The sequence below is a fragment of the Saccopteryx bilineata genome, chromosome 2, assembly GCF_036850765.1.
Source record: "Saccopteryx bilineata isolate mSacBil1 chromosome 2, mSacBil1_pri_phased_curated, whole genome shotgun sequence".
Classification (NCBI taxonomy): Eukaryota; Metazoa; Chordata; class Mammalia; order Chiroptera; family Emballonuridae; genus Saccopteryx; species Saccopteryx bilineata.
The window spans coordinates 335,451,928-335,465,064 of record NC_089491.1 but is presented as its reverse complement, the minus strand read 5'-3'; the positions used below and the strand labels follow the sequence as shown (position 1 = coordinate 335,465,064).

Here is a 13,137-nt window from a genome sequence, read left to right as displayed (position 1 = left end):
ATACCTCATCACGAACATTCGAGCTGAAGAAAGAAAAAGGGACTAGTGAGATATTTTATAATAAAGGAATGACTATGAATAACCAAGTAAAACAAGATTAGAATGCAAAAGTAACAATTACATTCTCATCAACTATAACAGCAAATTCAATGTTCAAAATCAGTGATAAAATTTTAAACCTAGAAACAAAGATATTTACTAACTACCCCTGCCAATTTTGTAAATTAAAAAACCCAGACCTACCATAAATATGTATAATGTTGCTCAAGTTTTCCTATCATACACAGAATAAAATGGGGTCATTTTATCAGTTAATTAGTAAACATATTTTACATAATGCAGAATGTTTTCAATTATAAAAATTAAGACAGAAACTACCACTGATTGAATAAACAGGGGAAAAGCTGTTCAGAAAAATGATTCAGATAGTTGTTGGAGTGGCTTCATGTTCATATTAATGGGTAATACAGGTGATAAAGGTGATCAGAATGAAGTTGGTGGTCCTATTTCACTACATACAGAAAAATTAACTCAAAATAGATCAAATTAATACAAAATCAATCCTTTAAGATCAAAGACCTAAATGTAAGATCTAAAACCATAAAACATAAAAATATGAGTAAATCTTCAGCTTGACAATGAATTCTTAGATATGACACCAAAAGTATAAGCAACAAAATATAAATAAAATGGACTTCATCAAAATTAAAGTTTTATACATCAAAGAACATTATCAAGAGAGCAAAAAGACAACCTAAAGAGAAATATCTACAAATAATATATCTAATAAGGGTTTACTTTTTTTTTTAGATTTATTCATTTTTAGAGAGAGAGAGAGAGAAACAGAGAAGGAGAGGAGCAGGCAGCATCAACTCCCATTATGTGCCTTGACCAGGCAAGCCCAGGGTTTTGAACCAGCGACCTCAGCATTCCAGGCCGATGCTTTTTCCACTGCGCCACCACAGGTCAGGCGATAAGAGTTTACTTTAATATCTTGAATATATAAAGAATTTTTATAGCTCAACAACAAAAAGACAACCAAGGCCCTGGCTGGTTGGCTCAGTGGTAGAGTGTTGGCCAGGCATGTGGATGTCTCGAGTTCAAATTCCAGTCAGGGCACACAAGAGAGCTGCCCATCTGCTTCTCCATCCCTCTCCTTCTTGATTCATTCTCTCTCTCTCTCTCTCTTCTCCTCCCATTCTGCAGCCCTGGCTCAATTGGAGCAAGTTGGTCCCAGGCACTGAGGATGGCTCCATGGCCTCCGCCTCCAGTTGCAAAGCAGCAAGGGTCCTAGATGGGCAGAGCATCGCCCCCCAAAGGGCTTGCTGGATGGATCCTTATCTGGGCGCATGAAGGAGTCTTGTCTTTGCCTTCCTTCATCTCATTAAAAAAAAAAAAAAAAAAGGCCCTGGCTGGTTGGCTCAGCGGTAGAGCGTCAGCCTGGCGTGCGGGGGACCAGGGTTCAATTCCCGGTCAGGGCACACAGGAGAAGCGCCCATTTGCTTTTCCACCCCCCCTCCTTCCTCTCTGTCTGTCTCTTCCCCTCCCGCAGCCAAGGCTCCATTGGAGCAAAGATGGCCTGGGCGCTGGGGATGGCTCCTTGGCCTCTGCCCCAGGCACTAGAGTGGCTCGGGTTGCGGCAGAGCGACGCCCCAGAGGGGCAGAGCATCGCCCCCTGGTGGGCAGAGCATCGCCCCTGGTGGGTGTGCCAGGTGGATCCCGGTAGGGCGCATGCGGGAGTCTGTCTGACTGTCTCTCCCCGTTTCCAGCTTCAGGAAAAAAAAAAAAAAAAAAAAAAAAAAAAAAGATAACCAAAGGTAAAGGATCTCAATAGCCCTTTCAACAAAGAATATAAACAAATGGCTACGTGCGCACATGAAAAAATGTGCATCATTAGTCATCAGGAAAATGTAAATCAAAACCACAATGCAATAAAATTTCTCACCAACTAGACTGGCTATAGCAATGATATATAAAAATATTAAGTACTGGTGAAGATGTCAAGAAATTGGAACTGATACATTGCTGTTGGGAATGTACAATGCTGCAGACAATGCAGAACATCAGTTTGGCAGTTCCTCAAAAGTTAAATACTGAATTATTACATGACCCAGGAGTTCTACTCCTAGGTAAATAAAAAGAAAAAAAGGTATTTAAACAAACACCTGTACGTGAATGTTCAGAGCAGCACTTTATTCACAATGTCCAAAAGGTGCAAACAACCCAAATGTCCATCAACTGATGAGTAGATGAACAAAAAGGGAGTATTTCTATTATTCAGCCATAAAAAGGAATAGAGTACAGACATGTGCTGCAACATCACTGCACCTCAAAAACATGCGAAGTGAAACAAGTCAAGACACAAAGGTCATATACTGTACGATTCCATTTACATGAAATATTCAGAACAGATAAATCCATTGAGGGAGAAAGACTAGCGGTTGGCAAGAGCTGGAGTAAGGGGAAAAGGAGAGTGCTTAGCTCATACCAGGTTTCCTTGCAAAGTGATAAAAATATTTTGGAGCAGGACAGAAGTGAGAGTTGCACACACTGTGAATGTACTAAATGCCACTGAAATGTACACTTTAAAATGATTAATTTTATGTTGCATGAATTTCACCTCAATAAAAATAAAAGAATTAAATTGGTGGTGACATGAATGATGATATGATCAAAGCTAATATTTTGTGAGCAGTAAGTCTTTTGTCTTTCACATTGCTCAGATTTTTATATGCATTATCTCATTTTAATTGGAGTAGGAGGAACAGGAGTAGTATTTTAATATCAATAATTATCTTCTTCATCCTCATTTCACAGATAAAGAAATTCTGGCTTGGAAAGGCTAAATAACTTGACTATATTACACAGCTAATAAATGACAGAGCTGAGATTACAAATCCATCTGACTCTTGTTGACACCATTGGTTGGCGGGCCCAATCTCCGTTCTCAGCCCAGTTCTTACTAGCTATCTTTCAGCCAAGGGTAAATATATGACAGAATTCTGGTCAATGAAATGTAAGAAGAAGTTTGCTGTGAGATAAGTTTTGCTTTCTGAAACAAATGCTACCTCTCTGCTATCTAAAGTTACAGCTTTAACAACCACTATGCAACAATAAAGAAAAAGATCAAGAGCATCTGTGAGCCACTCAACTTTCACCAGCAGTGCCTAACTCTACTTTTCTCCGGGTGGGGAGTGAGGGGTAGGAAACGGGTGGGTGGCTATTTGTTCAATCCATTGTAATAGGACTTTATGTTATTTGAAGCTAAAAGCATTCCTGATTCACTGCCTACAAAGACAAAGCTTTAACCACTACACAGTTTATATACTGTGTACATTGTAAGTAGCAACTAAAATTTCTTTATCATTAAAGTATAGTTGACAGACACAGTGCGAGAATGTTTCGTTGAGTTTCACACCTGAACCTGTACTCAATAAATTCAATTTTAAAAATAACAAATATTTTAAAATTAAAAAATAAAGTATAGCCCTGGTGGTTGGCTCAGTGGTAGAGCATTGGCCTGGCGTGCAGGAGTCCCGGGTTCGATTCCCGGCCAGGGCACACAGGAGAAGCACCCATCTGCTTCTCCACCCCTCCCCCTCTCCTTCCTCTCTGTCTCTCTCTTCCTCTCCCGCAGCCAGGGCTCCACTGGAGCAAGGTTGGCCCGGGGGCTGAAGATGGCTCTATGGTCTCTGCCTCAGGCGCTGGAATGGCTCTGGTTGCAGCAGAGCAACGCCCCAGATGGGCAGAGCATCGCTCCCTGGTGGGCATGCTGGGTGGATCCCAGTCGGGCGCATGCAGGAGTCTGTCTGACTGCCTCACCGTTTCCAACTTCAGAAAAATACAAAAAAAAATAATAATAAAGTATAGTTGACATACAATATTACATTAGTTTCAGGTGTACAAAATAATTCAACATTTATATATCTTACAATGTAATAATCACATTAAGTCTAGTAACCACGCAAAATTATCAAACTATATACAGTGTGTCCATAAAGTCTGGGTGCACTTTTGACCGGTCACAGGAAAGCAACAAAAGACAATAGAAATGTGAAATCTGCACCAAATAAAAGGAAAACTCTCCCAGTTTCATATCTATTCAGTGCAGTTCGATGTGGGCTCACACACAGATTTTTTAGGGCTCCTTAGGTAGCTATCCCGTATAGCCTCTACACACTCGTCACTGACTGATGGCCTACCAGAACGGGGTTTCTCCACCAAACTGCCAGTTTCCTTCAACTGCTTATCCCACCGAGTAATATTATTCCTATGTGGTGGCGCTTCGTTATAAACGCGCCGATATTCACGTTGCACTTTGGTCACGGATTCGAATTTAGTGAGCCACAGAACACACTGAACTTTCCTCTGTACTGTCCACATCTCGACTGGCATGGCCGTGGGCTGCTCCACTGTATACACTGTGTTACATCAGCATCTGCGCATGCACACATGCTGCCACATCATCCTACAGAAACTGGGAGGGTTTTCCTTTTATTTGGTGCAGATTTCACATTTCTATCATCTTTTGTTGCTTTCCTGTGACCGGTCAAAAGTGCACCATGACTTTACGGACACACTGTATTATTGAGTATATTCCCCTGCACTCTTTGCCCATCTCTCCAGCCCCTCCCCTCTAGCAACTACCAGTTTGTTCTTTGTTTCTATGAGTCTGTTTGTGTTTTGTTTTTGTTCTTTTGTTTTGATCTTTTTAAATTCCACATATAAGTGAAATCATGCAGTATTTGTCTTTCTCTAAATGAGTAGGTTCACCCATGTTGTCACAAATGGCAGGACTTCATGGGTATTTTTTACTGCTGAACAATACTCCACAGTATATATACACCACATCTATCTATTGAGGGCCACCTGGTTTGTTTCCATAACTTGGCTACTATAAATAATGCTACAATGAACACAGGGGTGCATGTTTTCAGATTAGTGCTTTCATTTCCTTTGGATAAATGCCCAGAAGTGTAGTAGTTTATTTTTAAACTTTTGAGGAACCTCCATACTCTTTTCTACTGTGGCTGCACCAATTTGCAGTCCCATCAATAGTGCACAAGGGTTTCCCTTTCTTCACGTTCTTGCCAACACTTATTTATTGACTTTTTGATAATAACCATTTTGACTGATGCGAGATATTTCATGGTGGATCTGATTTGCATTTCCCTGATGATTAGTGATGCTGAACAACTTTTCAGATGTCTGTTGGCTATTTGTAAGTCTTCTTTGGAGAAATGTCTATCTTCGTGTCTTCTGCCCATTCTTTTTTTATTTTTTGTTACTGAATTCCTTACATATTTTGGTTATCAACCCTTTATCAAATACAACATTTGCAAAAATATTCTCCCATTCAGCAGGTGCTACAAAAGCATTTTAGTTTGATGATGTCCCATTTGTTTATTTTTGCTTTTATTTCTCTTGCTCCAAGGGACATATCCAAAAAGATATTACTAAGACTAAAGTCAAAATAGTTTACTACCTATGTTTTTCTCTAGTTATAGATAAGGTTTCAGGTCTTACATTTAAATCTTTAAACCATTTTGAGTTTATTTTTGTATACGATGTAAGACAGCAGTCCAGTTTCCATTAGTTTTTTGCATCTATTTGTCTAGTTTTCCCATCACCATCTGTTGAAGAAACTGTCCCTTCTCCATCGTATATTCATGCTTCCTGTCAAAAATTAATTGACCATATTATTTCTAGGCTCTTCACTCTGTTTTATTGATCTATCAGGCTATTTTTGTGCCAGCACCATATTGTTTGATTATTATAGCTTTGTAGTATAATTTGAAGTCAGGGAATGTGATACCTCTAACATTGCTCTTCTTTCTCAAGATTGCTTTGGCTATTCACGGTCTTTCCAATTCCATATAAATTTCAGTTATATGTTCTAGTTCTTACTTTCCTCCCTCATCTCCTCCTCTCTTAAATAATCAAAGCCAACAACCAGATGTACAGCCTTTCATATCTTTTTTGTGAGCTCTTAGCATCAAACACAAATACACACACACACATATTAGTGAGGGAAGAAGAGTCATTATTTAGTGCTTCTCTACATCTTGCTTTTTCTCATTTTACAGTGATAATTCCTCTAAGTCAGCTGGTATTATGCCAGTTCATTTTATTCCAATGGCTAACAATATTCCAAGAGAAAATATACTCCAACATTCCACTACACATGGGTATTCTTTTGTTTTCCTGAGCCAGAACTACCCAGCTAAGTCACTCTCAGATTCCTGACCCTCAGTGACAGTATAAAATATATGCTTGTTGTTAACTGCAGAGCTCTAGGGTAATTTGTTACACAGCAATACATAGCTAATATAGCATCCAAGGCCAAAAGAAATATTAATATCTCAATTTATTAAGCAGTTAGATCCAAACAACCTAATAATTATTTATATCCTAACAATTTGGTTGTTGCCATTTGAAAAAAATAATAGACACATATTGAAATAAAAATATCTGTATATCTACCTACCCCAACATGAGCATTACAGAGAGGTATTTAGGGTTCACTCATTCTGGGGTGCCACTCTCCAAACAGCCTAGCATCCATGTATACATGTTAAGTCCTTCCTCATTCTGGGCAAAGAAAGGAGTAGCTAAGAGTTTGAGTTTGATTTCCACCCTTCTCTACACAACCTGTACCATTAACTTTCTTATCTGCTTTAGCTGCATCTACTAAACATAATTAAAATTTCTTACTGACAGAGTAAAGTACTATGAGCATCAAACAGTACATCCTAATAACAGTGTGCCTTAGATCTGTGAAATCTAATACACAGCCACTGGCCACCAGGGGCTATTTAATCTAACTTGATTAAAATTTAATAAAATAAAAAATTGCTTTCATCAGTTGTACTAGCCTCATTTCAAGTGCTCAATAGCCACATGTAGCTAGAAGCTACCTTATCATACAGTGCAGATTGTAGAATATTTTCATCACTGCAGAAAGTTTACTAGTAACACTATATTAGAGGCTACTGAAATATAAATTATGTATGTATCTTTACACTAACAACCCCCTAGATGTTATGTTTTTGCTTTTTCATTTTTTACTTAGATTTTTCTGTCTTCTCCCTCATGACACTTGTCAGTTGTCAGCTTGCTGTTAATGTGCCTATCTTTTATAGCTACGCCTCCCCCATGCACAAAGTTGCGCCCAGTTGCTGAAACCTGAAGAAATAATTAACAAATAGAACATTACATCCAAAGTAGATTTTAGAAAAGGCTCTCAAGACCTAAAATTTCATCATGATAATTTTGATTTTTCAGAGTCCTCTGATTTTCAAACCTGTTCAAGTTACACTAAATTATTAGTTATAGTAGAGTCACTCTTCATTATGTATGGACTCCATATTTGTGAATTTACTCGCTAAAATTTATTTTTATCATCAAAATCAATACTCACAGAACTTTCAGTCATTCTCTAATCCACAGATAACAGCAAAACATTTGAGTCTCCTGATTCACTCTTCCAGTTGAGGTCAAACTTATTTTAGCCTGTAACTTATTTTAGCTCTCATAATAAAAACAAGTGTCCTTTTCAGGATCTATTTAGTGCCACATTTTTTATAAGTTTGGGCTTTCTGTTAGTGATTTCACTGTCTAAATTGATCCCCAAGTATAGTACTAAAGTGCTATCTAGTGTTTCTAGATACAAGAAGGCTGTGTGATGTGCCTTACAGAGAAAGTATGTGTTAGATAAGCTTTGTTCAGGCATGCTGTTATCTACAAGTTCAATGCTAATGAATAAAGAATACATATAAAGTGTCGTTAAACAGAAACATACATAAAGTAAGGTAATGTACTGACCAGTTGATGAAAATGTTGTGACCAAAGGCTCACAGGAACCTAATTCTGTGAGTTAAAACGAAAGATCCACCAGATTGGCAAAATCTAAGAATGAGCCGCAGAAACATGTGGAGAACACAGTACACAGGAACGTCCGTCCACACATTGCCAACAACAGTATAAACTAATAGCCATTTTGTGAAGCAGTTTTGCACTGCCTGATAAAAGCTGTACATACATATACCCCATGATCCAGCAATTCCACTCAAAAGTAAATACCTTACAGAAACTCTTCTATGTGTTTCTCACTAACATACAAGAATGTTCACAGCAACCTGTTTATAATAGCAGAACACTGTTAAAAAAAAAAACCTATGAACTACTAAGTAGATAAATACATTTTGGCATATTCACATACTGGATGGAATACTAAGCAGAGATGAAAATTAACAAACTCCAATTATATTCAGCAACATTAATAAATATAATGGTAAGCAAAAAAAAAATGCAAGTCACAAAAGATTAATAACACTGGGGAACAATTTTTTTTCATTTTCTGTTGCATGAGGTTTTAGAACTGTTTCTATATATTTCTGCATCACTGATTCCAAACCTGAAATTCGTTTTTTGGTGCATGCTCTAGTTTTTATGCAATTTTAATTTCTTTTTGTTACAGTTAATGGCATGCATTGGTTTTTAAATTCAAAGGCAACAGCTCTTGGATTGAACATAACTACAAGGCAATTAATGTTTTACAAACATCACTTTTACATAATTGTAGTTTTTTTAATGTAAAAAATTATTATCTGATAAAAAACACCCTTATTTTGTTTTAAGATTGAATCATGGCTTCTTCGAGTAGGCGTAAATGTAAGAATAGTCCTGACACCTTCTGTTATATACGTGGCTGTTACAAACTTTAACATCAAAGGCGCAGTATTTCATCATTTGTGACACGTACATATATTGCCTATTTTCAAGTTCCCCTTGGCGATCAAGGTAAGAATTGGGCTCCTCATATTGTGTGTCATAATTGTGAGGAAATGCTTCGTGATTGGACAAAAGGAAAACGCAAAGGAATGCCTTTTGGTATTCCCATGGTTTGGCGTGAACCTAAGGACCACAGCAGTGACTGTTATTTCTGTCTGATCCATACAAAGGGCATCAGCAAGAAAAAATGGCATATGATCACATATCCTAATATTCCTTCAGCAATACAACCTATCCCATACTCTGAGACACTCCCGGTTCGTTTTCAATGGTTTTATTTCTTCTAAGGACAAAGAAAGTGAACATGGTGATCAAGTGTATTTTGACAAGATGCATGAGGAAATGGTTGTAGAATCAGAAGGGTCTTTTTCTGATGCCAAGCAGTCATTAACCCCTCAGCGGTTTAGCCAACCCGAATTGAATGACTTAGTAAGAATGACAAAAAAATTGTCTTCAACTTTCTAAAGTATGAGGAGCATGATTGGATCATTTATATGGATCTTTTTTTAAAATTAAATTTAATGCAGTGACATTGATAAATCAGGGTACATATATTGAGAGAAAACATCTCCAGATTATTTTGATATCTGATTATGCTGTATACCCCTCACATTGTCTTCCATCACCTTCTATCTGGTTTTCTTTGTGCCCCTCCCCATTTATGTGGATCTTAAAATGGTAAATTTCCTGCTAGGACAACAGAGAGGTTTCATGAAGTATCCTTGCTTTCTGTATTAGTGGGACAGCCGAGCTCAGGAGAAACACTGGACACAGAAGGAGTGGCCAAAACATGAAGCTCTGGAAGTAGGGATGCAAAATATTGTGAATGAACCTGTAGTTAATCGAGACAGGATTTTTCCCCACTTCACATCAAACTTGGCTTAATGAAGCAGTTTGTTCAGACTTTGAATAGAGAAAATGAATGCTTTAACATATTATTTCTGCTTTTCCTGCCTTGTCTTTCGAGAAGATAAAAGCAGGTATATTTGATGGACCTCAAATTCGAACCCTCATACATGAAGAACTTGCCAGGAAGATGAATAAGGAGGAGAAAGCAGCATGGCAGTCTTTTGTGGCAGTTACAAAGAACTTCCTTGGTAACAAAAAAGCAGAAAACTATGAACTTCTGGTTCAAAGGATGCTGTTGGCTTTCTGCGACATTGGATATAACATGAGTGTTAAGATTCACTTCCTGGGTCTGACCTGTGGTGGCGCAGTGGATAAAGCATCAACTTGGAAATGCTGAGGTCGCCGGTTCGAAACCCTGGGCTTGCCTGGTCAGGGCACATATGGAAGTTGATGCTTCCAGCTCCTCCCCCCTTCTCTCTCTCTGTCTCTCCCTCTCCTCTCTAAAATGAATAAATTTAAAAAAATTAAAAAAAAAAAAAAAAAAAAGATTCACTTCCTGAACAGTCACCTTGATAAGTTTCACAAAAATCTTGGAGCTGTAAGTGATGAGCAGGCTACTGCTGGAGCATCAAATGAGATTGTCCTCAACAAGTACACAAACACAACAGCTACAAATGCACATTTTTGCCTGAATAGAATTTAAATAAGTTTTGCACAAATTTTATGATTAAAATAGTTGTTTTAATATGTTCTATTTTGAAATTGTAGACAAATTCTGATGCAACCATATCTTTTAGTGTATTAGTGTATTTACTGCATTATATAAATGATTATATTTTCACAAGGATGATGCCCAAGAAGACATTCTGCTTCGTTTTGTTAAACTAAATGTTGAAAATTTTACAATAAGATGAAAACCAAAAATCTTGAATTGCAAAAACACTGTAGCTTACAGAGAAAAACTAATGTCAGATTTGAGATGAGCACACTGGAATTAGGTAAGAACAAGTGTTTTGTGGATGCAACAAAAATTTTGTTCCCCAGTGTAATAATGAGTGATTCATTTTATATTTATGCAAAGTAAAATCCAGACAAAGCTTAATTTATATGGTATTTATAAACAATTACAGTACTTTAAGAAAATGCTTAACAAAATATGAAGGAATAGTTACTAGAATGGAGTTAGAGGACAGATATTAGATGGGGCTACTGGGGGTGGACTTCAAAATGTGGTCAATTTCCATTTCTAAATTGGTTGATGAGTAAATTAGGTATTTGTTTTCTTATTCTTTACATTGTACATAAAGGCTGTGTATAGTCTTTGGACATATATTTTGCAATGAAACATCAAGTGATTCAAAATGTATGCAAACAGTAAATAATCAATACAAAAGAAAAAAAATGAACACAGAGACTAGGTTTCAAAGAATGACACTAGAATAAAAAAATAAAGTAAGTTTTATTTATCTAGCTGCTTTACTTATCAGATATCAGAACATTAAGTTTTCCTCAAGGATATAAACAAAATAAGTGTTAATTCTGACAATGGCCCTGGCCGGTTGGCTGAGTGGTAAAGCATCGGCCCAGCATGTGGATGTCCTGGGTTTGATTCCCAGTCAGAGCACACAGGAGAAGCGCCCATCTGCTTCTCCACCCACCCTTCCCCCTCTCCTTTTTCTCTGTCACTTCTCCTCCTGCAGTCAAGGCTCCACTGGAGCAAAGTTGGCCCGGGCACTGAGGATGGCTCCATGGCTTCCACCTCAGGCACTAGAATGGCTCCAGTTGCAACTGAGCAACACTCCAGATGGGCAGAGCATCACTCCCTGGTGGGCATGCTGGGTGGATCCTAGTCAGGCACATGTGGGAGTCTGTCTCTGCCTCCTCGCTTCTCATTTCAGAAAAATACAAAAAAAAAAAAATTCTGACAATGTGTAACTGAAAGAATACTTACCTTTAAATTCAGATGAGTTCAGACAGCACTTGTCAAGGAAAAAATTTAGCTCATGGTCCTAATGTCACCAAAATATACAACTTTAGCAAAATAACAAACTATATATATTATCATATTTCCCATGTATAAGATGCACCTTAATTCTGGGGCCCAAAATTTGAAATACAAAATGTATTACATAAAGTTACTGAACTCAAGTTTCATTCATCATAAAATTTATACAACTCTTCAAGCGGGAAATGCAAGTAAAAAAAATCTACAACCACTGTATAAGAAGCACTCAGTTTTTAAACACCAAAATTTTCAAAAAATTGTACATCTTATACATGGGGAAATATAGTAAGTTTGTTTTTCCTAAAAGGTAGTCACTGAAGCCAAGTTCGACCTGCTAACATGCCCTTAAACATAGACAGAATGACCTGAGTTTCAGTGGGAAGTCACAGCCTCTGCTCAGATCAGTAGCCCAGTCAGTTACTGCTGAGAACAGTAACCTCACCTTAGCCAGTTCTTTTTAGTTAACATTTTCCTCAAAAGAAATCAAGAAACCTAGTTTTGCACCATTAGTAATCCAGGAAAACTATGTCAGATTTTAAACTGTCTAGTAAAAGTAAAAGTCTGTTTTATCAAATCCCATATTGCATTTGCCTATGAAATAAAAATTCTTCCAAAATTTAAAGAGGAAATAAAAATTTACCTCAGAGTTTAAAATACTAAATAAACTATTAATGAATACCATATAAATATCAATTAAGTACCTACTTGAATTTTGATTTCTAAATGGTATCAGAAACTACACATTATCTTACCTGGGGAGGATAGTTGCTCTCCGAAGACCACCTTGAAGATTGGTCATTTGGTTTATCCACTAAAATATTCCTGAAATAAAGAAAAGTATAATAATTAATTAAAAGAATAAGTCATCATAAATATGCAAAGAGAAGAATGATCTACCAGATGCTAAAATTAATATCAAGTTATATAATATCTGGAACTTGTACAAGAGAAAATTAAAGAGAAAAAGAAGTAGAAAATGTCTAATATATGGAAGATTTTAAAATATGATAAAGGTAACATTTCAAACAATTGAAAAAACCTAAAATAACACAATAGGATATCCTTTGGATTAGATAAAAAGTAGAAATATCACTAATATAATAACAAAGTGACCCATGAAAGGTAAAAAATATAAAAGGCAGATGCAAACTTTGTAAAATTAGGGGGAATTTAAAGCAAAAATATTACCTGTGTGAAAATAATAATTTAATATTAGAGTTCAAACCATGATGCTAATATAACTTGTATGTCTTAAATAAAAACAATAGTAAAGCACTCTCTTGCAAGACATGAAAAACTAGTTTAGGGCAATGATATTAATATTCACCCTTCATCAATAGTAACAGAGCCACTATGGTAGGTAGCATTCTAGAGAACAAGTTCCTTGTTATCCTTCCTTGTAGACTTCTCCAAGACCTATAAAACACCATCACTACTGGTATAGCTTTTCCTTCTAATTCTGAGGACTAAGCAAAAGACATTAACTTCTC

At 36.9% G+C, this 13,137-nt stretch overlaps 1 protein-coding gene across 4 annotated transcripts in view; it reads right to left on the bottom strand.

The window, feature by feature from the left end:
• Positions 1–13,137, bottom strand: part of MKLN1 (muskelin 1) — a 328,173-nt gene that overhangs the window by 101,335 nt on the left and 213,701 nt on the right. For all 4 annotated transcript variants that reach the window (XM_066262318.1, XM_066262317.1, XM_066262316.1 and 1 more), the window contains one exon: positions 12,400–12,469. In XM_066262318.1, coding sequence (XP_066118415.1) covers positions 12,400–12,469 — 70 coding nt within the window. The remainder of the gene's footprint in view (positions 1–12,399; positions 12,470–13,137) is intronic.